This window comes from Struthio camelus, chromosome Z (assembly GCF_040807025.1).
Source record: "Struthio camelus isolate bStrCam1 chromosome Z, bStrCam1.hap1, whole genome shotgun sequence".
Taxonomy (NCBI): Eukaryota; Metazoa; Chordata; class Aves; order Struthioniformes; family Struthionidae; genus Struthio; species Struthio camelus.
Window position 1 is genome coordinate 74,705,311 of NC_090982.1, and position 24,987 is coordinate 74,730,297.

General features: G+C 34.9%; 1 protein-coding gene across 1 annotated transcript in view; it reads left to right on the forward strand.

The window, feature by feature from the left end:
* The window catches only part of CPLANE1 (ciliogenesis and planar polarity effector complex subunit 1), a 58,002-nt gene that overhangs the window by 13,498 nt on the left and 19,517 nt on the right, over window positions 1-24,987 (forward strand). The window contains exons 13-35 of the mRNA XM_068928056.1: window positions 760-944; window positions 2,630-2,710; window positions 3,616-3,780; window positions 4,512-4,685; window positions 6,464-6,692; window positions 6,930-7,063; window positions 8,392-8,609; window positions 8,939-9,103; window positions 10,116-10,254; window positions 10,654-10,763; window positions 11,887-12,048; window positions 12,224-12,332; window positions 12,664-12,970; window positions 13,392-14,331; window positions 15,476-15,639; window positions 17,111-17,247; window positions 17,837-17,919; window positions 19,159-19,241; window positions 20,264-20,332; window positions 22,309-22,501; window positions 23,098-23,382; window positions 23,578-24,330; window positions 24,817-24,980. Coding sequence (XP_068784157.1) covers window positions 760-944; window positions 2,630-2,710; window positions 3,616-3,780; window positions 4,512-4,685; window positions 6,464-6,692; window positions 6,930-7,063; window positions 8,392-8,609; window positions 8,939-9,103; window positions 10,116-10,254; window positions 10,654-10,763; window positions 11,887-12,048; window positions 12,224-12,332; window positions 12,664-12,970; window positions 13,392-14,331; window positions 15,476-15,639; window positions 17,111-17,247; window positions 17,837-17,919; window positions 19,159-19,241; window positions 20,264-20,332; window positions 22,309-22,501; window positions 23,098-23,382; window positions 23,578-24,330; window positions 24,817-24,980 — 5,049 coding nt within the window. The remainder of the gene's footprint in view (window positions 1-759; window positions 945-2,629; window positions 2,711-3,615; window positions 3,781-4,511; window positions 4,686-6,463; window positions 6,693-6,929; window positions 7,064-8,391; window positions 8,610-8,938; window positions 9,104-10,115; window positions 10,255-10,653; window positions 10,764-11,886; window positions 12,049-12,223; window positions 12,333-12,663; window positions 12,971-13,391; window positions 14,332-15,475; window positions 15,640-17,110; window positions 17,248-17,836; window positions 17,920-19,158; window positions 19,242-20,263; window positions 20,333-22,308; window positions 22,502-23,097; window positions 23,383-23,577; window positions 24,331-24,816; window positions 24,981-24,987) is intronic.

A 24,987-nucleotide genomic window follows, 5' to 3' on the forward strand; every position in this document is an offset into this window, starting at 1 on the left:
ATTTCTTAAGTAAGCTTAAAAAATAATATTATGTTCATTGTAAATGTGATAGGCAGCTTTTAATCGTCTCTGAGCAGATAATCCAGATTTTGGATGAATTATGTTTTGAGTGCTGAGCGCCACATATACTCCTATGACTGGCTCTGCATCTATTAATATTGGAAGCAGAAGTGCTAGAGAGCAAGATGCAGATGTGTTAGAATTCTGTACAAGCTTCCTCAGGGCTCTGACAATGTATATTTGCTTTTAGCCACAAGCCTGTTGCGAATCTGAGCTGGTACATCTAATAGTACTGTATTGGGCTGCAGGGACTTGACAGCCCTAGGTTTGTATGCTGCAGTCAGCTTTTTCCCTGACTTTGCTTTTTTCTGTTACTCTTTTGTTGCAATTTTCATCTGTCTAATTTATAAATACTGTGTTATCTGTTTTGAAGGTTTATCAAGGTTATTTCATTTCCCCATGCTTTAGCCAGAGATTCATTTTTGAAGCCAGCATTTGGGTGCTTGAAGTAGATTGATTCTTCTGAACATGTGTAAGCGTAACAATGTTTGGTGATCAAAAAGCAAACGCTAGGGCAAGAAGTGGTTTTTTTTCCCTTTATTGTGGTCAACAGAATTGTTTTTAACATAAAATATAATTTAATTTTCAGATCCATAATGCAAAATGCAAAAAACTGTATCTGTACTGTATACAAAATAACCATAAGTAAATTTGCTAACCTTTTAATTTTCTCATTATATTACACTTCTTGAATTACAGGTTGGCTATACTATGGCAATTATTGTACAAGAAAGTTGTTTGGTATCAGACACAGCTGAACAGAAAACCATGTAAGAATGCAGAGGAAGAGTCTGTTGTCTCATCAATTTTAAGCCACGTACAAGCAACCCTCCAGTCTTCAGGAGTGACCTTAGAACAACGTTTGAAGCTTAATTCTGTAGCTGGTTAGTACTTTGGAAAGAACTATAGTTCTTAGGTATTTGTGCTGTTGACTGAGTAGTAGATTGCAGATAAGTTGGACCTAATTTTTAATAACTGACCTTATTAGCTTAAATAATTAGTCAGTAGAGAACTTTTCTAAGAATTCTTACCAAAAGTGTTTCTTAAATACTTCCTGTCCCAGTGCACCTCTGTAGATCATGTTATATCCTTCAGAGCTTGTTGAGCTCTGCTTGTATTAAAAATATAATGTAATAAAAAGATTATATTGACTCCAGTTTGATTTCCATCACACCCTAAATTTGAAATTTATATATAGAGAATCTGAAAGCAAGATCTGAATCCTGATGTGGTTTGTACAGTCTTATTTCGTCTGAGGCAGCGGGCATCACAGTGTGTCTCTTAGAAGATTTCTAAATAGATATTCCTGTTACTTTGTGTGATCATTGTGGGCATGAACATGTCGTGTGTACGTGAATGTAGTCGACTTTGGCTCAGTGTCTAATTTAGCATAAACTGATCTAATAGACTTAAAGTGTAGCATGTTTATTCTGCAAACAGAACATGGTTGCAGCCTCATTTCCTACACATTAGTGTCCTATGTTTACTCTATCTTCCTTTCCCATTCCACGCTATTATAAGCCCAGCTTCCCACTTATGTCTCCCCCTGAAATACTCCCTGTCTTCTCCATATCACTACCTGGAATAATGCTTAATAGCTTTTCCTCGTGCATCACTCCATACAATACATTAGCTCCTTCAGATGTCTCTCTGATCCCAGCAATATATGCAGCTTTTCAGCCTTTCCGTGTGTTCTTTATTTACATTCTTAGGTTTGCCAAATAGATAACATGCGTATTACGGACAGTCTAATCCCATACATGCTGACGAGCCGGCCAGTATGTCTCAACTGGCTAGCTGCTAATAAGCAGAATGCAGAGTGACAGATTTGTCCTTGCCTTTCCTTTTGTGGCGGCACTAGCCTTTTATTCTTCTGCTCTGCCCAGGGGCTGTGCTTTTGTAAACTTTTGTTTATTCATTCATTCATTTCACCTACTTTAAGAAATACAAATACATGTGTGAGAATCTACCTTTCTGTCAAAGTAGTTTGAAATTGACCAGTGGACTAAAAATAGAGGTGGAGAGGTGAAATTCAGAGAGATGAAATGTGTAACAGTCCATAGACCTGTAGTTTGAAACTGCTTTTACAGTGAAACAAAATATACTTTCGGTTGACTAAGTAGCTTTACAACTATTTTTTACAATGAACTTTTTTGACATCATATGAAATCTGAAAATGGATGAGAGAAAATACTTTTCCCCATTAGTAAATAATTGTGGGTTTTGAATGCTGAAGTGCCTAACTACAGTTACATTTATATTCTTACTGTATGTAATCTAAAAAAAAAATTACTGAGGTTCAGAAGTATTTATAACCTAAATTGACTTTTTGTTTAATGACTTAGCAGTTAAAACAAAGAAACAAGCAAAGAAGACGTTAGGATTCAAACTTACCTTCTCTCAGACCTTAGATTTAGCTGAGAAAATAGAAATTCCCTAGAGATAACATACATATTTTACAGTACTCTGCTTTTCATAATTCTGTAATACTCAATTAAGTGTATGTGTGCGTGCGCACGTGTAAAACTGTAACTATGCTTTTAACTTGTTGAATATATGATTTTTAAAGGTGAGGAGAAGTTCCTTTTAGGCTCCTACAGAGAATCTTTGGATGCGTGGAAAAGATCTCTTTGTGAAATCAAAGCAAATGGTAAGGGATAAAATAATCTTTTTTTTTTTTTAAACAGTTTGTGTAATCACTTTACATAGTTATTCATGATTCTCTTTTGCTCTTCAGAAAGGAAGACAGATTTAAAAAAGATAAAGGAGAAAGAAAAGATAAAGGATGCATCTTTGAAATTAAGCTGACTTGAGTAGAGACCAGTCGAAACTTACCTTGATTGCTGTCTGAGAAAATTCCATGCATTTCTATTTTGACAGCAGGATTTTTTCCTGACTATAACGTACTTGATCCAGAAAAACTTCAAGTAGATTTCTGAGCAAGAAAATAACAGTGAAAGACAAATGAACAAAAATTAATTGTATTGTAGTAAAACCAAAAGACTTTCAGTGGTTGGGGAGTAACAACACTAAAAAGAATCTGTGATTTTGGAGTTTATGTAGGAATTGTTTGGAAACAGATATTCCAAAACTCTTCCCAGGGATCATGACAATAATTTTTTTTTTTTCCCTCTGATTGCTAAGATGAGGAATACCTCATTCAGAACTATGCAGAGAGGATTCAGGATATTTGAAACCTGGTGGATCTCTAAGCAAATCAAGAGTTAATTTCATTGTCTTAGGCATCCCCTCTGTAGATGCTAGGATTCCCTGAGCTGTGCTGCCTTTGCTGTGTCTTAACAATTACACACTGCATCTCTAGAAGCGAGGCTGTTAAAGATGAGCATTGACTCTCTGGTAACTTATAGACTGAAGGAGGATCGTGTCTCCTAAAATAACTGCATTTGAGTTCTATTCCTGGTACTACCAGTACTTTCTCAGAGTATATATTTGTGTGGACGTGTGTTTTGGAGATGGAGAAAGTATTGGTTTCAGACCTGCTATGTCTGCTTTTGTGTTTATTGCTTTCTTTCCCTTTTTTCTCTTTTAATGCAGGAGGAAAAAGAACATGTTTTCTTCAAAGTAGATACTATCTTGCTATATTATTTTGCCACTTATATCACTATAACTTGTGTGAAGCTCAGGGTCTCTGTGATCATCTAGTAGGAGAGATTCTAAGGCGGTCGCAGCTCTCAGTAAGGCAGATGGAAATTTTTTCTGGTATGTTTACATGTCCTGAAAATAGAGGTATAGTAACACGTATTAATATTGTTTGGATGACCTGGAGTTTGATTTTGATGCCATCATACACACACTTGACACTGTTCTTTTCTCTTTACACTGAACAAATCTTTTCAGTGACCTTAGAAATCTTTTTCTGATTGCAGTTATTGGAGTAGCTGTTCAGACAGCTTTTTTTTATCATGTAATTTATAGTGAAAGTGTGGTTGTTAAACGTTCTTAGGTTCAAATCTGCTCAAAGAAACGACTTTGACTGAGGAAAATGAGAAAATGACACAATTTTATTTTATATTGATCTATCTTTTTATGATGTGACATAATAAAATAGTTGATTTAGGTTTGGTCACCAATCCTAAATTGACACTGGGTTTTTTCTGCAAATGTTTATATCCTTTTCCTGCTGAGTCAAAGTATTGGGTCTGAGAATTTCCAAATTTAAACAGAGTTTTTGACTCAGATCTGATCTAAATTTGGAGATTAGGGTCCATCTGTAGTAAATAGAAACTAATATGAAAGTCTTTAATATTAAATGTAATTAATGGAAAAGATTCAGCTCTGTAAGTCCTGGAAGCTTATCAAGAAATTAAATAATAACCTAGTTTGCTCGTTTAAAAGAAACATTTTATAGGCTGTAATTAAACATTCAAAGCATTCAAATTTTAAGTAATTTTCCTCTGAATGTTTTAATTTGGTATCTATTTTTTTTTAAGATACCAAATATTCTCAACATGAACTGTGGAGGATAACAGATGTTCATGCTGAAGCAGCTATGGCTGTGATTCAATCTATGGCACGATTCATGGCCGCTTATTTCACAAATCACCTGCTTTATATCCTTCCCCCCCACAACGTTGACATCCTGCATCCACTTCACATCAAACCAGGTATTTTCTTTAAATGTAGTTTAATGTGCTGGGCTTAACTCTTTTTCACATGCATATTAATGCTAAATATTATACTTTAACTTTGTGATTTATGATTTTCTGCAGCATTAATTGTAAAGATTAAATAACTTAGGTTTATCCAGTTTATCCAGGTATTTTTGCTGAGGAGTATGCGTGTGTGTAAGATGAGTATTTCACATCTTTCGATTTATTGAAAATATTTTGGTATTTAAAGTTAATATTTTAAGAGGCAACTAAATCATGTAATCCATATATTAACGTGATTTTTTTATGTCCGTTTTGTCATGCTTTGAGATTAGTGATTTAAATTTGATATTCAAGGAGAAGAATGCAATTTTTTTCACCGAAATCATACAACAATGTAATTTCACGGTTCTTACACTACTTTTGCTTAGACCTGTGGCTCTGACTCTGACTTTGATCCTCCCAAAACGGGGGAAAAAGCAGTGCTTTAAAACTGTTCAGACAGGACTGCAATGTGGAATGACCCAAACTGAAAATCCAGAAAAAAACCTTTTTTTGCTTATTCAGTAAGAATCAGGCCCTTGGAAGCCGAAGTGCTTCAGACACTATAGTATCAGAGCAAGCTGATTTGTCATGGTACGCAAGTAGTACTTAGGAGTACCTTCATCATTTTCTGAGAATGTGTATTTATCACACCGGATGGTTTGTCTGTTTTCTGCAAGAGACTCTGTCTGAAGATTTCCCTTCGTAGGAAGTTTTGTGTTTCAGAGTTAATGTTTCAAAGTGATTTAATGTCCACTGGCATTAAAAAAAAAAAAGTGTTATGTTAGAAGTATTTTAAGTACTTTAATATTACCTTAATTTGATTACTTAGATTTTCTAAAGTTATCTGAATATATAGATTATTTTTAATATTCCTGTGCTACAACAGGTGCCAGTATGTGTTTCTGCAAGGTCTATCTGAATATTTTAATCAGACCATTTTTCAAACACAACCTAGAAAATAAGACCTTGATTTTGATTCTTGCCTTATTCAAAGATCCATGTTCATGGTGAGCTTTTCAAAGAAAATTTATGTTCCACAAGCAGGTTCAATGTGAATATTTCCATTAATAATTAATAATGTCATTGCCTCAACAGCAGCAAAAAGGATGGGAGAAGCAGTTTGCTCCTTAGAGTTCATGTTGATTAGCTATACTATAGGTTTCTTGCACACTGAATGTACCTCTCCGTGAAAACCAGGAAATAAGACCATGGAAAAACAGTTTAAACCTTAGGAAACAATAAAATACTAAGTTTGTCTTTAACCTTAGTCTACTCTCTTAAAATATTATGCTATTCTTTCCCAAAAATGCACTGTAGCTTTCTATCTTCCTGTGCAATAAGGAGCGTATAGTGAGTGCACACAACACGGGTACAGTAGGAAAACTCTGTTTTCCTTTTTCCTCTGATGTACCTTCTGAAATATCACCAGCACATGTAGCTTATTTGCAAGTGTTCCATCAGTGTGATTAAGTCTTTAAAGTAAGAATAACACACAAATCTTGCATATGCTTGCGTACTGCACATTACTAAGCAGAAAATAGCCTGTTCTGAACTTAAGATTATGTTATACCATGAGCTGTGTCTATGTGCTGGAGATAAACCCTGTAGCACGTCTCTAATAAAGCACAATTGTATACTGAAATGAATCAGAAGGCAGTGTGAACAGAACTTCGTAGTATAAACTCTGGATTGTTCAAATAGATCTGCATACTGTAAGGTGAATATTAAGATGTGTTTTTGTGCCTCAGATATATCTCCTCGTATCGTTCCCCTGCAACACTCTTTGGTTACCAGAGCTGTCAGAGACCAGAACCTTTCCTCTGTGTGGACGGCTGAATATGCTCTTGACTTGTTCTTTGTTGGTGGACTCATTCCAGAGGCTGTGTGGCTAACACGCAGGCTTGGGGACTGGAAACTGTCCATTTCAATTGCTGTGGCCTACAATCTATATTGTCAAAACTCTGATCAGTTCTCAAGGTAAATTGGGGCTTGGAATGAGTGTAATACATTTTGTTAAACTTTATTTGCGTGAACATTAATTTAACAAGACGTATTGTTTGCTCCAAAAATTTCTGTCTCTAAATTTTTCGTAGCTGTAGGACCTAACACCTTATGATTAGTTACTGTGTCTTAGATGGTTCATTTTACAGAGTTTTGTCAGATTCTCTGTTCTTTACTTTCTTTTTAATGAACAGTTTATTGGTACGCTTTCAGACTGGAAAAGACAGAGTATCATCTGCCGTTGGACTTATCAGCAACACAGACTTTTCAGGAAAAGTTACAGTCTTTGTTAGGACAACCGGTTACTTCTGAAAGAGCAAATGAGGAAAGTATTAAACAGTTTACAGGTACATAAAATTATAAACAATGTTGTTTATTCTTCCTGTTATTTTACTCCATATTACATGTTATAAATTGTCTTAAAAAGAAGCAAGTATCTCTTCTTCACCAGCATGTGTTACTATTATAATGTACACAAATACTTTACCTTCTATGTGCTTTTGGGTTTTGGCTTTTATCAGTCCAAAAAAAGACCCTATTATCAGTCTTGTCTGTCAGTCTGGGGAGAGTATTACAGCTTCATTCATGGCTTGCAATCAAAAGTTTTTCTTATTCTGTGCTTTGTGGTTTTTATAAGGCTGTAAAATAGTCTTTCCTTTGTACTTATCAGATATCTGTCAATACCTTATTTAACTATATTAACTTCATTTTGGAAGAACTGATGCTTCATTAAAACAAAAACAATACCCTGAAATAAATGTGAATATACTAACAGCATGGAAGATATCATCACACTTGTATTAAAATTAGTTACACAGTGATGATCTTTAATTTTTACCTTTTTGCATTACTGCTAAAATTTCCCCCCCCTAACTAGATCAACCTGTCCTTGTTTACGTCTTACAGAAACTTTACTGGTACGATCCCTATTCTTTACTCTTTTTTTCTGTGTGTTTGGAAGCAGCATTTTGAGTACCTGTCAGCATGTGGATGCCATGTTAATCTTTATCTAAGCCAGATTCAAAACACTGTGTAGTTTCTTCCTTTGTACTCATTTCTAAGGATTTTATTTTTAAAACACGCACACATGCACACACTGTATATAATCATTTATAAGTATAGTAGGTACTGAAGAGACTTGGCAAAACAGATTATTTCAAGAAAAGCAGTAGGAGTACATACAGAAGCAGAGCAGTACAGTAGTAGACAAATTTCAAGAATCAGTTAATGATGTGAATTAAAGATCCTGCCGCTTCTAGGAAGTGAGAAGAAAATGGAATGATATATTTAAAAGCAAACTAAAAAACCCCACTGTAATTCCCTGTCTTTGATCATGCTGACTAATAAAATAATTGTTATGGTCATTAAGGACGTGTACAATTTATGTCTGTTGGATGAGAATGATTTCCCAATTTTATCCCAAACAAATGGCTGGCTGGAAAGTTCAGCCCTCTATCCAGAAAGGCAGTAGTTTTTCCTTAGTGTGGGGAAGTACTAAAATTAATTAAATACTCTTTTCAATTGTGAGAAAGTTATCTTGAAGCAAGGAGGCGAGATGTTTAGATTGTAATAGGTGAATGTGCATTATGATAACAAAGCTTCATAATTTCAGAACGAAGGGCATGTATTAGTTGAGTCAGTTCATTTATCAGTTTTTGTCCTTAATATTTTACAGATCCCATTGAAGAAGAAGATGCAAATGTTCTTTATGGTTCAGTGCAGGAACTACTGAAAGCTGCTGTTATGGCAGATGCTGATATTCTTTCAGAAACGTTTCAGCTTTTGATGGATTCTGGCAAGGATCTTGCCAGAAAGCTGTGTGGCTTAGTTCCTGATGGGCTTTATCTTCCAGCTCCACCATTGTACTGTCCTCAGCCGGCTGCTCTCAGTGAAGTACGCACGTGTGATAGGAGTTTTTGGGGTACTAGTTGAATGTATTTAAAAATGATCTTGACCTGTCTGGTTCCTTGAAGTTCTTTTTTTTTTTTCTACTCTTTTTTTCTGTCTGATTTTTTTTCTGTGTTCATTTGTTCATGTAAGTAGAACCATAGTTAAAAAGAATTGTATGTCTCTTCCTGTTTTTTCCATAAAGAATCTGTGCTCTAAAGAACATGAGGTGCAGAAGATGATATGCAAAAATGATATTTGTCAGATTCCTTATTGTTTATATCCTTTCTAATTTTTGGCTGTATTGCTTTCTGCCTGGATTTTGCATTTTTCAGGAAGATTGCAATGACGTTCTTCTAAAAGTTGAGAGGGAAGCTCGTCAGAAAGTGTCAGGAGTTCTGCAGCGAATTATCTTGCTGTTCCGGGCCGCTCGTTGTTCCTGCCCTGCAGCACAGTGGTATATTGCACAACTGAAGAGGGCAAGGAAAGTTATGCAAAAAGTAAGGACTAAACATATTTATTTGTAACTTGATTATCGTTAGTATATATATTATTGACTTGACAGGCTTGTAGTTGCATAGCAGAATCATTCAGCCTCATGTTGATTCTGCTAATGTCAGGTGTTTTTCACATATCTTCGTCCATAGTTTTATACTCCATGTTCAGCTCTTTCAGGAAACCGGAACCTGAAGATGCAAGATGTCTGCTTCATTAAAGTGTCTCCTTTTACGTTTCTTTATGTACCTGCTTGATAAAGTGTAAACTTACTTCTGTCGGAGGTCTGTCATATAAGTGCCTCCATTTGAAGGAAACAAGCTCATTTTAACTGGGAGTTGTAGCTGCTGTTACTGGAGGTGTGTTCCAGATCACTGAGGTTTCAATACATAAGAGAGAAGCTGATGCTCACCTAAGGTAAAGCACAGGGCTTATGGGCTGTCATGTACAGAGCTGGATCAGGAACTGCCCTGGCTGACAAGTAAGTATTTACCTCTTCTTGCTCACTGCATGGCCACAAAAACACTTAATGCTGGCGCAGGCATGTGGTGAGAAGTGGCAGCTGAAAGAGGGAAGAAGGCCAGTCTGTCTAGTTGGCAGCAGCCTGACTGTGCTGGATTCAGGTTACCACATAACTGTGGGCTTAGTTTCTCCAATACATTGTTGCTCAGATATTTCATGGTACTCATGATTTCTATGTAGACTAAAGCATTCCAGGTACCATAGCTCGTACTAAACATATTCCTTTAAATTAATTTTCAAAATACTGAATTGAAGAAAATGGAAAGTAAGCTTAAGGGAATTCTACTGATCTTGACAATGTTCTGCTAATAACCTAGAGGCTATGCTTTCGTAGTGATATGTACAAAACGTTAACTGATTTCTTTAATATCAATTTTGACGTGTAAATGAAAGGCTGAATTAAATTTCTAATTTGTAGATACAAGTATAAATTGGTAATCTATATTTAAATAATTAAAATCTAGAATTTGTTTGTTTTTTTTTTTTCATCTGTAGATTCGAATGAAAGGATGCCTGCCTTCACTGAGTCCATTCCCAGAGAGTTTATTTCGTTATTCCCGTTTCCCTACTGTATTCAATAGACCAGCATCTTCTGGAGACCATCAGTTTGATGATATTTCCTGTAAAATTTTAGGTCTGTACGCAGTAAAATAGACTAATTCATAGCTGAAAAAAGAACATAAGAGAATCTGCAGGTACAAAGAAACTCTAATCAGCTTGAAATGTTATACTGCAATATCTGCAGAAATACTTTCTGTTTCTAGCTTTTAATTCTGTTAGTTATCAGACTGTTAATCCAAAGGTTCCTGTTCTAGGTTGTTGTAGATCTGACAGATGTGAAAGATGAACACTAAGCGGGACTGCAGAGCTTTAGCTGTGGGATACTATAGAAAAATCAAGGTTGAGGGTTTTTCTCTTTAATTACTGTTAAGATAAATAATATTAATTCCTTTCCTCAAGCTAGAAATCTCAACCTGTGTTATTTCATTTATTTAAATAGAACTTCTCACCACATTGCAGATTTCTCTTACAGGCTGCTTCAGAGAACTATGTGCCTTGTGTTGGATGTTTCATGTTCGTGAAAGATTATCTGACAATTGTAGGCGGTACCAAACTGCAAGAGAAACTATGAGCAATCGTAAGGTGATTATGTTACTAATATAGTAAAGATATATTGTAATAGCATAGAACTATAAGAAGAATTCTAAAGATTTGCTGTAAGTTTGTGTTGAGGACTCTTATTTGCTTGGTAGGACAATATTAAGATAGTGAAATAATGTGCAGTAAGTATATGATACCACAAAATAATGCAGCCCACATGAAGTACATCTTTCTAATGGTATTTCTGTTGGTCTTTGGCTTGATACTTAACTTAGGTAATTAAAAAGACATACTGCGAGAACTGCCGTAGTTTCTGCATTTGTTATTTAGCTAAGGTATTTACTCCTTTTATGTTTTTCTTAATTAAGTTATTTTGACCATTTCCTGACCCATGTGTATTTTGTATACTGTTTTCCTTTGCATGATGCAAGTTTTATGGTCAAGGTTGAGTCTTTGGTATGTTCAAAAAAAACCAGTGAAAGATGTTAAAATTCAGTAACGTGTTCTCTACTTTTACCTTCGTTAACTGATGTCAGACATCAAGGAAGAAGGAAGAAACTATTGGTATATGTTATTTGTTGTATTTTCTGTAACAGCATGGATATTGATTTTTGTCCCATCTATATTAGCAAATCTGCAGACATCAGCAAGGAGTTGTTTCCTTTTAAAAATGAGCTCCAAATTTCTCTCCATCAGAAAAATCAAGCTTCGAATAAAAAGGATGGCTGTTTCAAATAGTAGAATATTCTAATTTTTCTGTGGTTTTTGTGACAGTATCAAATCAAATACGAAACACTGACTTCCTCAAAATAAACTGATCCATACTAAAAGCTCCTCAGCTTGCTTCAATATGTTGCCCCTAAGGAAGGGTTTTCGATCAGCTTACATCCATAGGTTTTACTCTAAATGACTTCAAGTGGGCTCTTCAGCAGAGTGTTAATAGAATTATTTCCTAAGCTGTTTTAAAACAAACTCTTTTTTTTCCACGTTACAGTCAGTTATGACCTTGATCCCACATCCCGACAGTGTGTTCTTCTCTCACTGGCAATTAAGTTTTTATTTTCTGTTAGCTACAGAAGAATCATTAAACGTTAGAGCATGTGAATAATTTAGCTGAAATTTATTGTTCGTATCAATTAATGTTTACGTAGCAACTTCTTTTCAGGATCTTAAGGAGAATGAGTATGATGCCTCTACAGTTGAGCATTGTCTGACTGCAGTGGAATGGGCTTGTCGAATGCTTCCTTTCTGCAGGTTCATGAATGTTGAAGAATTAGTTCAAGATGTAATTTTGAGTCTTCTTGGAGAATTGCCACCAATCAAAAAGGTAAAAGAAACTACAGCTAAATCAAAAGCAGTAGAGGCTGTCTCAAGTTTTTCCTCTCCCTTTAAATGCTACTGTTTAAATGCTACTGTTCAGACTTTTTGGTGGTGCATGTTCTGTTCGGAATTATAACTTACTTCTCTGTCAGTTACTTGAAAAGATGCTTTCTTTTGTGCAGGTGGCAGAAATTTTGGTAAAAGCATTTCCTAATTCTGAAGATGTAAGGGTTCCACTAAGAGAGAAATATCACGCTCTTCAACAGCAACTCAGACACTGTATTGTTAAAGGTAACATGCATCCTTCAGGAAATATGAAACAAATTCTCTTCCTTGTTCACCCTACTTACTGATTGTTAGTACTTGTGACAATTCCGTCTGTCTTATCGCATGTAGAACAGTTATTTTAGCTTTCAGTTACACGGCTTTGAGAAAGTTCTGTGATAGATTCTGTCACGACTTCAGAGTTGAAGGCGTTTATTCTCTTCGTCACAGTTGCAGTCTGCATTTCTTAATGATGCATAATTTATGATTTAAAATTTATTCATGTCTTAATATGAGAGAGTCAGTCAAGACAGCAAAGTTTCCACTTAAAATCACTTATTTCTCTTTCTTTGGTTAGGTCCCAATAGCGAAGAAGTGATGTCTCATGTTATACAGGCTGCTGAAAAAATGAGAGTGAAGGCCTTGAAACGTGTAATAAGGAACATAGGCCCCATTGAAATTAATATCTGGGAGCCGGCAGAAGAGGGAGCAGCAGATGATGAGGCTCATTGTTATGACAGATTCTCATTAGGGACTAGTCTAAGCAGAAGTACGCTTACTGATCTTGGGAATCCTCAGGTATATAGCGATGCTGAAACAGTAGATACACTTTCTGATGCTTTGCTTACTGAAGAAACAAGAGAACAAACACCTTCACTTCAAAGGTATGAAGAAACTGGCAGCAGGAAGCTCTCTTGGGGGGGCAGGGAGTTTTCTTTTATCATTCAAGCAACTTCTTCACCAAAAAGGATAATTGTCATTTATCAAATTACCTGTTACGAGAAAGTTTGAATCTTAGGACTGCCAGTGTTATATCACTTACTATGCAATATCTGTTCATGAAGTTTAAAGTATTAGCTACGATAAAATTCATATGAAATACTGCTGAGTTTCTGTCCATGTGAGAGCTAGGGGTTCTGTATGTGGTGATTAATTTGCCATCTGAAATTGTATTAATGTAAATTTGCCTTTGTTAGTTTCCGATTTTTAACAATAGAGGAAAAAGGCGGAGTAATGTTGCGTTTATATATTTTTTTCACATAATTTTGAAGTTATCTATACTTCTGTTTGTTTATTGTCTTATAGGGATAATGAGCCTAGAAGAGGAGGAGAAACAGGTAGCAAGAATACTGCCTATAAGATAAGAACTCTCAACTGGAAAACAAAACCTAAAGAAGAAGTACATAGAAGGGACCTGCATAATCAGTGTAATTTGCCTATAGTTGGTGCTTGGGAATTTGAACGTGATGATGATGAATATGTTATTTTCTTAGAACTCTTTTTGAGTTATATTCTTGAGAGAGACCTGATAAATTGCAGTGACCTTGGAATTCCATTTCTTGCTAGCTTTTCTGGACTTCTTAGAGAACATGAATTAAACTCTCTCCTTTTTGATGTTCATACAACACTAAAACGTCGACAAGGCAAAACAAGAAGCCAGAGTGTGTTTAGAGCTGGGTCTTGCTATACTGTCACCCTGTCGTCTTGCAATCCTGACACAGTTTCTGTCTATAATGAAAACCAGAACGTTGTGGAAAATCAAATGTCTATTTCTGTTGTACAGCCAGCAGAATCACCTGGATCTTCTGAGCACAACTTAATGAAAGGACTTGATAAAGGATTATTTGGTTTAAAACACAAGTTAATTTACAGAGCTCAGGATGACACTCAAGGAGTGACTGTTGCACCAGCAAGCCAGGCCTTTCCCAACCATACTTTCTCTAGCTTACAAACTCCAGTCACTTCTAAATACGTTTACAAAACTATTCATACGCTTGATGTTGCAGCGGGAGATGAACTAGCTATAGAATTGATGGATAAATTCAGCAATATAGCAAGATTACTTGAATGGATGATCAGATGGTCTGATAAAAAACTGCTCTGTGGTTCCAATAAACATGACTCATCAGAGGAGAGTCTCCCAATGATACATGTGAAAACATCAGCAGCTGCTGTCCTTACTTCCTTATGGCTTTTAGAACAGCTATTAAATGATGGATCACAAGCAAGGAGGATAAAATTTAAGGTAAGAAAGAGGATGGGGAGTGTCAGTGAAACGTGTGGGTTATTTATGCCAATAAAGAAGATATTACATTATATCTTTTATTTCAGAGGTGTATTCTCAGTGAAACACAGAATGTGGAGTAATAGCCTTTCCTTTACGGGTTGCTAGGAAAAGAAAAACATTCCAGGAGTACTGAAGTGCTGTAGGAAGACAGTGGTTGGAGATGAAAGTCCTCTTTAAAATCTAACTGCTTTATCTAGATACCACAGTACTTGAGCAAATGCTTAGAAGTTAAATCAGTGCATCCAGTTCTGGACATCATATTTGAAAAAGGTAGAATTGGAGATAGCAGAGTTTGAAAAAACAGGACAATTTATCAAGAAATAGTTTCTTTGAGGAGACTTAAATTTTGAATTGTTTGTCTTCAGAGGTCAGTGCAGATGTGGTTGAACTGAAGTATTGGTGGAAAGTGAATTTTGAATTAACACTTTTACACAGAATTGGAGAACGTGTGTTAATATAAAAGAAAAAATTTGTCAGAAGAATCTGATGCAGTGTTACTTTATATTTGGGGGTCAGCGGGACCCTTTTTCCTCTTTATCTGGGCTTGAAAGGGTTCTTTCTTGGTTTTGAAGGTTTTTCTCACAGATTAAGAGCTTTTGTCTCGTATTTGATTTGCATTTGCTGTTTCCTGCCAAGTGCCACCTGTATTTGATTTACAACTTGCTGCTAAAATGTTGTACGTGTTTCCCATTAGGTGCAATTAGATAAGTTATTCTTTGCCTCTTAAACTCTCTTCAGTGATAATAATTAGTAGTAATTTAATACCAAGATTTTATTACTGGTACAGAAGGCCAAATATTTTTGTATTTGTTTGTATAGAGTATATTAAATTGTCACATACCAAAAACGATAAGTAATATTTTATGAATCCTTTAGAGAAGCCAAAGGACTCTTGCTTCGCTTAGTGCAAAAAGAGGCAAAATTCAGCTTCTACAGGAAACTGTAAATCCGAATTTCTCAGCTCTGTAGTAGACAAAATGATATGAAGTTAAGCGTAAACATACCATGTGAAATAGTAATTTTTTAAGAAATATCAAATAGCTTTTTTTTAAACAGTGATTTGATTTATTTTATTTTTTTTTATTTTATTTTGTTGTAATAGCATCCAGGTAATCAATACGTGAAAGAATTTTTATCTGTATCAGAAGTGCAACCTAAGGCAGAGAAAGAAAGTAGCACAGATGAAGGCTCTTTTGTCTTGGCAGATCCTCCACTCGATGTCCAGAGTATAAAAGCCTATGATGACCTCTGCGAAAGTGGTTTGGGGTAATTTTTTTTTTTTTTTTTTTTTTAAACCTAAGAACTCTAATTGGTCATAATTCCTTAGCTAAGCAGGACATCAGTATGAGAGTCCTACTATTATGACGTGCTATATACCTAATTTATTTTGAGTATAAAGCCAAATTTTGATTTCACATAGGTATCCTTTACAGCTGTGTGAAATAGAAATGTTACTTTGTTAGATGTTATTCCCAAAAGATGATCTATAGATATTAAATCTAACCTCTTCTTAAGTATCTATGTATTCCACTGGAAAGTTTAAGGTATTCTTTTCTGTACTGTGATACCTGTTACCAACTTTATGAAAGGAAATCCAGATTTTTATTATGCTTCATAAAATTGCATGCCATTATATCTTCTAAATAATCGACCAAATTTATAATGCAAAATTTTCAGGAAATTCCAGGTATTAATGATTTTAGTGATTTTGTTCTGTGCTCACGTCACTTTTCCTGACATTGAGAAAAAATCTTAGGCTCTATCTTAAACACTGTTAGTGTTAACAAGCTGCAAGTTTTGCACATTGTCACATTGTTGTTTTAAGAGGTCCCTTTTTATAGAAGTTCAGGAGTGAGACCTAATATACTCTTGAGATACACAAAAGGAGATTAAAAATGTACCATCAACAGACATACCTTATTTAGGAAATGACCTAACTGATGCATATGAAGTGATTTGTTTATAGTGTTATTTGTTTATAAACGCTATTGCTTATAGAGTTAGTAATGTGGAAATGGGATAAAGGTTTCTGATGTAATTGATATCAGGGTTTTGCAGATAATTCAGATAAATTTCACTCTCTTCAGTGTAGTTTTCATTATGTTGAGATGAGAGTTGACAGCATTTTTCCCTACCCCTGGGTCTGTAATCTAGTTGTGTTCATATATGTGCATGTGAGAAAAAATAGGAGGGAAAAGGGAGCAATTATTTGTTAATATCTTGAACTCCTCCAAAGATGGAGAGTCCACAGCATGAAGTGCTTTGTGATATTTCTTTACATCTCATGCTCTGCAAGCAAAGAAACAAAAGGTCTTCAGTATTAGTATTCTAAGATATTGACATACGGCTTCTCTGGCAACAAAATTTTTTAAACAAAGGAAATTTCTGTAAGGGAGATAAACAAATTCTTAGCCAGATGTTTTCAAATCCGTGGTACAGTTTATGCCTTATTTTCTTTTTGGTAAATTGTATGTGTTGGTTACATTTTCCAGGATCCAGCCCATCTGAAACACTGTACTATTAATGTTAATAAAATCACATAGCTATACCCAGAAAAGTTAATCTTGGTTTAAATAAAATTCAGAGAGTAATTTTATGTGAGCGCTGATTATATCACTCCAGTACTTACGCTACAGTTATTCCCTAGCCTGCAATCTAGGAGAACAGTATACTTATACTAAATCAAATAGTTACCTTATTTCTATTTTTAATTGCCTTTTCTAATTCTAATTACCAGAATGTCTACGAAGTCAAATTATTGTAAGAAAAAGGAAATTAATCGTGAGAATTATGCTGTACCTCATAGGATTGAAGTTCTTCATGAAGAGGGACCATTTCTTCGGGAGGAGTTAGCTGTAGTATCAGAAAGTGAAGGTTCGTTTTTATGCTATATCCTTTTAATGTGGCCTGGCCCATTAAGTAGTAAGAGTTTTGCCTGAGTAGGATTATATGTTCCTCTGTTATTTACTATCCTTTGTTTTATTTAAATTAAATTATTTCTTGTTCTATTGAAATGACTATTGTATCAGTTTTAGATTCTAATTAAATTTTAAACGTTTGCTTTCTCAATGCTTTTTCTGATCACTTTTGCATTTATGTAACTTTTTTTTGGTATAGAGATAGGACATTGAGTATTAACATATTTAATTCTTTATTTTCATTACAAAATATTCTTGAAGACTATGTAAAATATAATTTGAAAACTGTAAGAGCTGAATGTGTGGGTGAGTTTATCATATTCTCAGCCTGAAAACTTAAGATAATTTCGGAGAATAAGATTTGTTTCTTCTGGCACATGTATCCTCTACTAGTATAGTACACATTTTGAATTTACTGAAAGGTCTCTCAACCCCTTTTTTTTTTTTCCTTTTTGGGGGAAAAGTGGATGAATGTGACCAGTTCGTCACATAACAATGCTGTATGTCATGTAGTTTGCTGATTTATAACTGTGTTTATCTTGTAGAGTTCTTTGAAGAGCCGTTTGAAACTCCAAAAAGCTCCAATAGCTCTGTCAGGATCAAACCTGTAGAACGTGAAAGAGGAAAGGCAAGTTACCATCTTGCATAGAAAAAAACAGTTTCACGTGAATACTCTTTTCAAAATATCCCAAATTCTTCAATGTATTTAAAAAATGGAAGGGCTTAAAGCATTTACGGTTGAGAGGGGTCCCTACTTAAATCAATGATAAAAGTTCAAAGTAATTCAACAACAGTAAGGCTAGATCTCGTGTGAGCACTTCTGAAAAACTGGTTCAGTGTCTGTAAAACTAAATGTGTGTATGCCTATATAAACAATATATATAAATACATTATAATATATATGGTATAATATTATATATAAATGTATGTGGTTATAAATGCATATATACATACACAGGCACATAAATTAAAAAAAAAATACAGATGGTCTTTTGCTTATTTCATAGACTTGTATGTGATTTTTATGTTAATTTTGTTACACTTGCTAGTTGTATCCAAGAGTTTTTTTCTTTAGAAGCGTGGGGTCTGTAGAGTTGTCACAGTGTGATTAAGTAATGATTCTACTACTTATTTGTTTACTTGTTTTTAAGTTAAATATATAAAGCTGCTCCTATCTGAAAACTTAATATCGTTCTGTAATGAGCAGAACTCTCTTGCATCATCCTGAGTCATAAGTCTCTCTTCTTTGATAGTGGCTAAGGGTTATTATACTGAAATGTGAACTGCAGTAACAGTAGTTTACTTTCCTGTAGTACTCTAGATTCAGTGCAGTTAATAGAGTTAGAAATACTAAATGTGTTGTGGTCTTCAATTCTACAGTGCATTTTGCTTCAAAGCAGTGAATCTATATGATTTGTAAAATCCTGAGTTTGTTTCGGTTTCTCCATTTATAATTAATTTGTTTATAATACAGTTGTTCCCACATTTTTATCCTTAGCATAAAGATGTGAGATTAGATGTGAGCGTAATTCCAGGGCACGATATGGATACAAATTTAAAAAAAAAAAAAAAAAAACCTCATAATAATGACTTAAAAAGAAAGTTGCTCAGATTAAATATTAGGATTTCTCCTGTATTTCTGTATATCTAGCTGTCCTCTGAAAAGTAGGTTATTTAGATTAGTTTTCCGTTAGAATTTGTTTGAGCGGCTGGTGCAAGGAAAGTATGTTTGCCACAAGCTGTTAGGATAATACCTTATTGAAGCTGAAGGGTAACAATGTAAAAATGTACAAGTATACCTTATTGAAGCTGAAGGGTAACAATGTAAAAATGTACAAGTTCAGATGCCTATTTTTTCATATTCCAGCCCATCCCCCTTTCAGATGTAGAATATCCACAGGAAGACCAAAGGGTAGAAGAAAAGGAGAACAGAAAGGCTGAACAGAATGGGTGAGAGATTGTTTGTTGTTGTTTCACTTTCTCTGTTAACTTTGTTTAGAAAGTTAAGTAGTTTTATTATTGAAATTCAGTCTAATTTCTGTGGTCTCTTCCTATTGTTTGCAGCAACAAACTCATAGTTAGAAGGTGACTGAAATTTTTTTTTCAATTTCTCACGTAATCTAACATATTTTAAATAGCTTACCAAAGTGCTGGGTGGATAAGAGGTTATATTTCATTTGAATGATAGAAAAACATCAATTCATTTGTATTATTTCAGTTAGCTTTCTTCTTGAATCTACCTAATTTTTTGTATTGATAAAACCTTTTCCCCAATATACAGTGTCATATTTAGAAAATCTTACTAATTGTGATAGCATATAGGTAAATATTCCTGTTTATGTGTAATGTTTATTAAAAATGGCTGCATTTTAGAAAAACTTAGACTTTTCTACTATTTTAAGCTGATATATTTTTGCTTTGAAAGAAACAAAAATGACTGTGTATAACACGCCCCTCATGTTTCTTTTAGCTATTTTTTTTTTAGGAACGCAGATTTTAAACATATTAACAGTATTGCTTAAACTGAATTTTCTCTTCTCAGCTAAAACTGCCTGTTGCCTGCTATTTGTGTGGACAGCCAGCACCTATTTAATGCTTTTGTTTGAGTCAGTTTCTCATTGCTAGGGAGACAAAACAAGAATGTCAATATTTGCAGCTCAAATTGCAGTGTAATACCACGTAATAGAAGCAATTCAGATCAGTATAGCTCTGAATAAATTAGGTGGCTTTCAGGTAATTTATCTTATACTTTAAATAAATTATTTTTTTCAGGAGGATTTATATGTGTGTGTGTATGTGCACGCACATGTGTGTGTGTGTATATATATATATACATGCGCAAGCGCACGTACATACACAATATAGGTATGCATGTATATATATATATATAAATATATATATATATAAAATGAAGACAAATAGCATAACAAATTATTGTAATATTTTCAGCACTCGTTTTTCTTTCTTTACAGTGTGACTGAAACCATTACTAGTATCATTCCTCATTCACTCAATTTAGAACAGGATGCAGGATTTCCCAGGTAAGAAAAACCTGTAATGTTTTGTGTGGACTACTCCTTTTAAATCTTCAGTCTTAAGTAACATTATGTGTAGATTTGATCATTACAACAGATTACAAAATATTTGTAGGTATAGTATATGTACCTGCAGATTGTACCACTAGTAGCCTTTCCTCAAACCTCTTTGTGCTGTAATCCTTGAAGGTCATGTACTCTCTCAGGCTGTCCAGAATATCATATGAATCAAACACGTTAAACTAGCAGTTCAGAGCTACTAAATTTCAAGAGGAGTGGTACTCCTCTTTCCTGGTTCCAGACTGAATCATGACATCTCTAACATTAAAAAAAGGACATTACTAACTGCTTTCCTTTACAAAAAAAAACAAAACAGTTTTTTTTATACATGCTTATAACCCTCTCAGTAAAAGTAGTTGAACTAGATGGTCCCAATGTCATTACTATGTTTTAGTTCTGATTATAGTTCACAGAAGACATACAGTGTTGTTGTTTTCCTCTATAGCATGGTTATTGTTTTTATAATGCACTCACTTCCCCCAAAAAGAAAAGACCAGCATTACTTTTGTAAGGAGACCTCTGGGATGCTTTTGGTCGTAAATCTTCCATGAAAGATAATTGTAATTAAATACTCATCTGAGCAATATTTAAAGATACTTTGAGGTAGGCTTTTAAGGTGCCCTTTTCCATGTTTGTACTTCTAATGTATTTATTTTTAATATTACAATGCTTTGAGTATTAAGCATTTTTTTTGTTAAGACATAACATTATAGTTATAAACTTCTATTCATAATACTTCTGTAAATTATTAAAACATATATTCAGCAGCAACTGCTATATAGAAATGTTATGTATATGTTTGTGTGTATAAATAGAAAGTTGGAATTGGAAAGAGGGGTCAGCATCAGTCTTAGGCTTTGGCTTCTGGAACAACCTTCTGTACTATGAGTTATTTCAGTTTAGAGAAAGATTTGAAGTGTACATCCCTTCGGATACCATTTTTCTTGTCTGCAGTCTCATTTCCTTCTCCAGTTTTCCATGCCAGTCTTTTCAGTCTTTTTTTTAAAAAAGGCCTTTCTCCATATTTAACTTTTCATGCCATTCTAATTGTCTTCCAAATAATTTCCTGTGCACCTTCACACTGCTTCCATATGCAAAACCTTTTCAATGTTACCCATCAGCCATTGCTTTACACTTTTATTTTTTGGTATGCGTTGTGGCCATCCTGTTCAGTTGTGAAGAGTTCTGCAAAGGTTGCCTGTACTCCTCAGAATATCAGCATCTCTCTTGAACATCTCTCTTGAGAGGATTGTCTTTTGGGTCAAGTTTTGATGATATGGATGAAGCCCTTTCGTTTCTTTATAACTTCATGTAAATCCCAACCCTTTTTATGTCATTTAAGTACTTCATCTGCTTGATTTGACCATCTTTACCTACTGTAAGGTCTAATTATATCTAGGAGTAATTGGAAAATTCAATATATCGCGTGATTTGGTGCATGTTATTTTAATGCTAAAAATTACTTTCTGATCTGAAATTACATTTGTCTATTTGAAATTAAAAAATGAACATTTAATTATTTAAGTGAAAGTAATTTGGCCATCTCTCTTACATCAGCTAATAATGCTTTTTGGTTTTATGACTAACCAGCCCTCTTTCTGTAACAGCATCATCTTCTGCCTGTATCTCTAGCAAAGGTAATGTTTCAGGCAGCTCCATGACTAAAAAAATCAGACAGGTCTTGCTTCTTTACTATTATTTTTGATCCAGTATATTAGGGATTACTAGAAAAACTATTTCTTATATCCTTTTGAATAAAGATTGCGCTGTGTCAGCTATTGCATTATACTTGTAAGTTAATTATGCTTTAAAAAAATGCAAATACCTTTCAAATTTACTGGATTGTTTTGAGACCACCTAGTATAGGTTTTCTGAACTCAGAATGTCTTTAATAGTTTTGTTTTTTTCCTTCTGTTCTGAAGTAATGTAGAGATTTCTGGAAGAGATGGTCAGCCTTCTCTGACTGTTGTGTCCGACATGTCAAGTGTTGACTCCAGTGCTTCCATTTGCACAAAACAGCAAGAAGTCAAGAAGCAAGTCTGTACAGAAGAGAGGCTGAGCACATCAGAAACTGTCAGGCAGACGCTCCAAGATGAAATGCTTAAATTAGTTCAGGTGAGGGCATTGAATTGTTGAAAATATAATGTATGCAATCTAAGCTATGTTATTTAAAACAAACAGTAGGAAAAGTTAATGTTTTTAAAGTATTCTGTGTTTGGTTGTGTTTGACAGCGATTTCTAGTTCTAGATAACTACTGTGAAAATGTGTTTTAGATTTAACACATGCTTTTGACCCAATAAAAGGAATGATAAAAGTACAAAAGTTTTAATGTATTTTAGTTTGCATAACTCAGTTTGCTCCATTTATATAGGTCAGGAAAGATTCTAAAGCTGTAATGACTTTTGTAGCTATAGCAGAAATTCATTTTTGTTGGTATATTTAAATTATTCTTTGTGGGCTTAGATTTCCTTAAACTTCACTGACAAAAGTAAAGGAAGACTTCCTTTAACATAACTTGTCTATGGACAAAAGAAATTCCATTTCAGTAAACAACCACACAAATAAATTATTATTGAAACTTTGAGATGTTATTGTTTTGTCCTCTGTATTAACAGGATTATCAACAGCTATAAAGCAGTAATTTTTGCCAAGATCTGTGTTAAAGCTTTTTACAGTGTCAACTCTGTGTATGTGTGTGTGTATATCCTAGCTACAGCAAATCAACTTCATGACTTTAATGCAAATAGTGCAATCATCCTTTGCCAGCCTGCCGAATGTGCAGCAGATTTTGCAACAGTCTCAATCTGCTCACCTGGAAGGAAGCCAACCTTCACACACCACAAAAGGCAGTGACTGTGAAAAATCTTCACGTTCTGCAAATGCTTGTCTAAAAACACAGCTGCCCACTCAAGAAGATAAAGGAGAATCTGATAAGAGCTCTGGCTTTCAAACAAGGAATAGTTTAAGAGATGAAAGCAACGATGGCCTTACTGAAGTAGGTATAACAAGGGGTTATTTATGAAGACTAATCTGGATATCTGATATGTTATCCTATCTGTTAATTTGGGAAATGATTTTGTAGTGATTACCTTAGACAAAAAGGAATGTATACCATTTGTGTGCATATTTAATCTGTGATTCCTATTTCGAGGTACCTGTAAATGCTGTTTTGTTTGCTTTTCTGATTTAGAATCATCTGGATGTGAATGTTTCTTTAAGCCTATTAGAAAACCACTCCAGTGAAACAGGATTTATTCCACCATCTCAAACCTTACCTTCTCCAGCACCTGCTAAACCACTTCATCTCTTAGCTCCTTCCTCAGATGTTCAGAAAACACCCAAGCTTATCCCTATTAAAAAAACCCGAAATTACTCAAATGGATTTCCTTTGCTTAAACTTGAATCAGGTTATCGTTTCAAACCACCATATTTACATCCAATAGAAATTTCACCAGCTTTTGCTAGACCACCCCCAGTACCACGACTAGCTTGGAGTTCATCGGATTCCTTATGCAGCCATCAGTCATCATATACGCCAAGAAAATGGAGCAAGTCAACAGCACGTTTGAATGTGAGTAGATATGACCCCAAGATCCTAAGGCAAACATATGAGGAAGAGAAAAGATGGGCAGAAACTGTACATAAGGGACCTTCCAGACATCTACATCCAGATCATTATAAACGACAGCAAGAAGTTTCACCTCAGGAGCAGTTCTCTGCAGATGTGAATATGGACAAAGCACTGATCCGCAAGAAGTTGGCTGATATGCCACTACTGCATTTGCAGCTTGACCCAGTACCTAAACTTCTATCAGTTGTAAGACAGCCAGTCACTACTACTTTAATACCCGTTAAACCTATAACAAAGGAAACTGACTTCAGAGGAACGCTGCAGCACACAGGAATATCATTGCTACATGCTGATCTACCTCAAAAAAAGAAGGTAATGGATTTGATGCATTTTTTTTAAGTTGCAATTTTTTTTTTTCCAATTTCACAGTTTCTTATTCATCAAAAATAAGTTAATGCTTCCAGATTATGGAATTTGGAAGTGTTCAGCACAGCAGCCAGAAGAGATCTGGAATGAAGGTACCTTCTGTCGGCATATCAGTATGAGGCAGGAGGGCAGACTTGGAAATGTTTGTAACAACCTTAGATTGATTCCACGTTCCATAGTTGATCAACATTCGATGCATTAGTGCTGCATGCATAAAGAAGCTGCTCACCAAAAATACTGGTGATGGTTTATGTAGTAAAAAACGGTGCTGCTTTTACAGAACGTAAATACAATTATTTACAGGCATACGAAGAAAGCTGGAATAAATCCTCTCTTGGGAAGGACAGAAATGGAATTTTAAAAATTCCACCACCCCCACCCAGTCTCCTTTATCACTCTTTCGTTTTTGCTTCTCTCTCTGAATACTTTCAGGTACCAACACTCATTCCACTTCAAAAGCTCATTGCGTTTGAGCAACGCCACCAGCATCGTACTGTGCCCAGTGCTTCCATTGGACAGGACCAGGCTGAACCTATCCAGTTACTGAAAACTGACGTTGAACCATTTGAAGCAAGTGATGTACAGAATAGAAAAAGGCAAGCC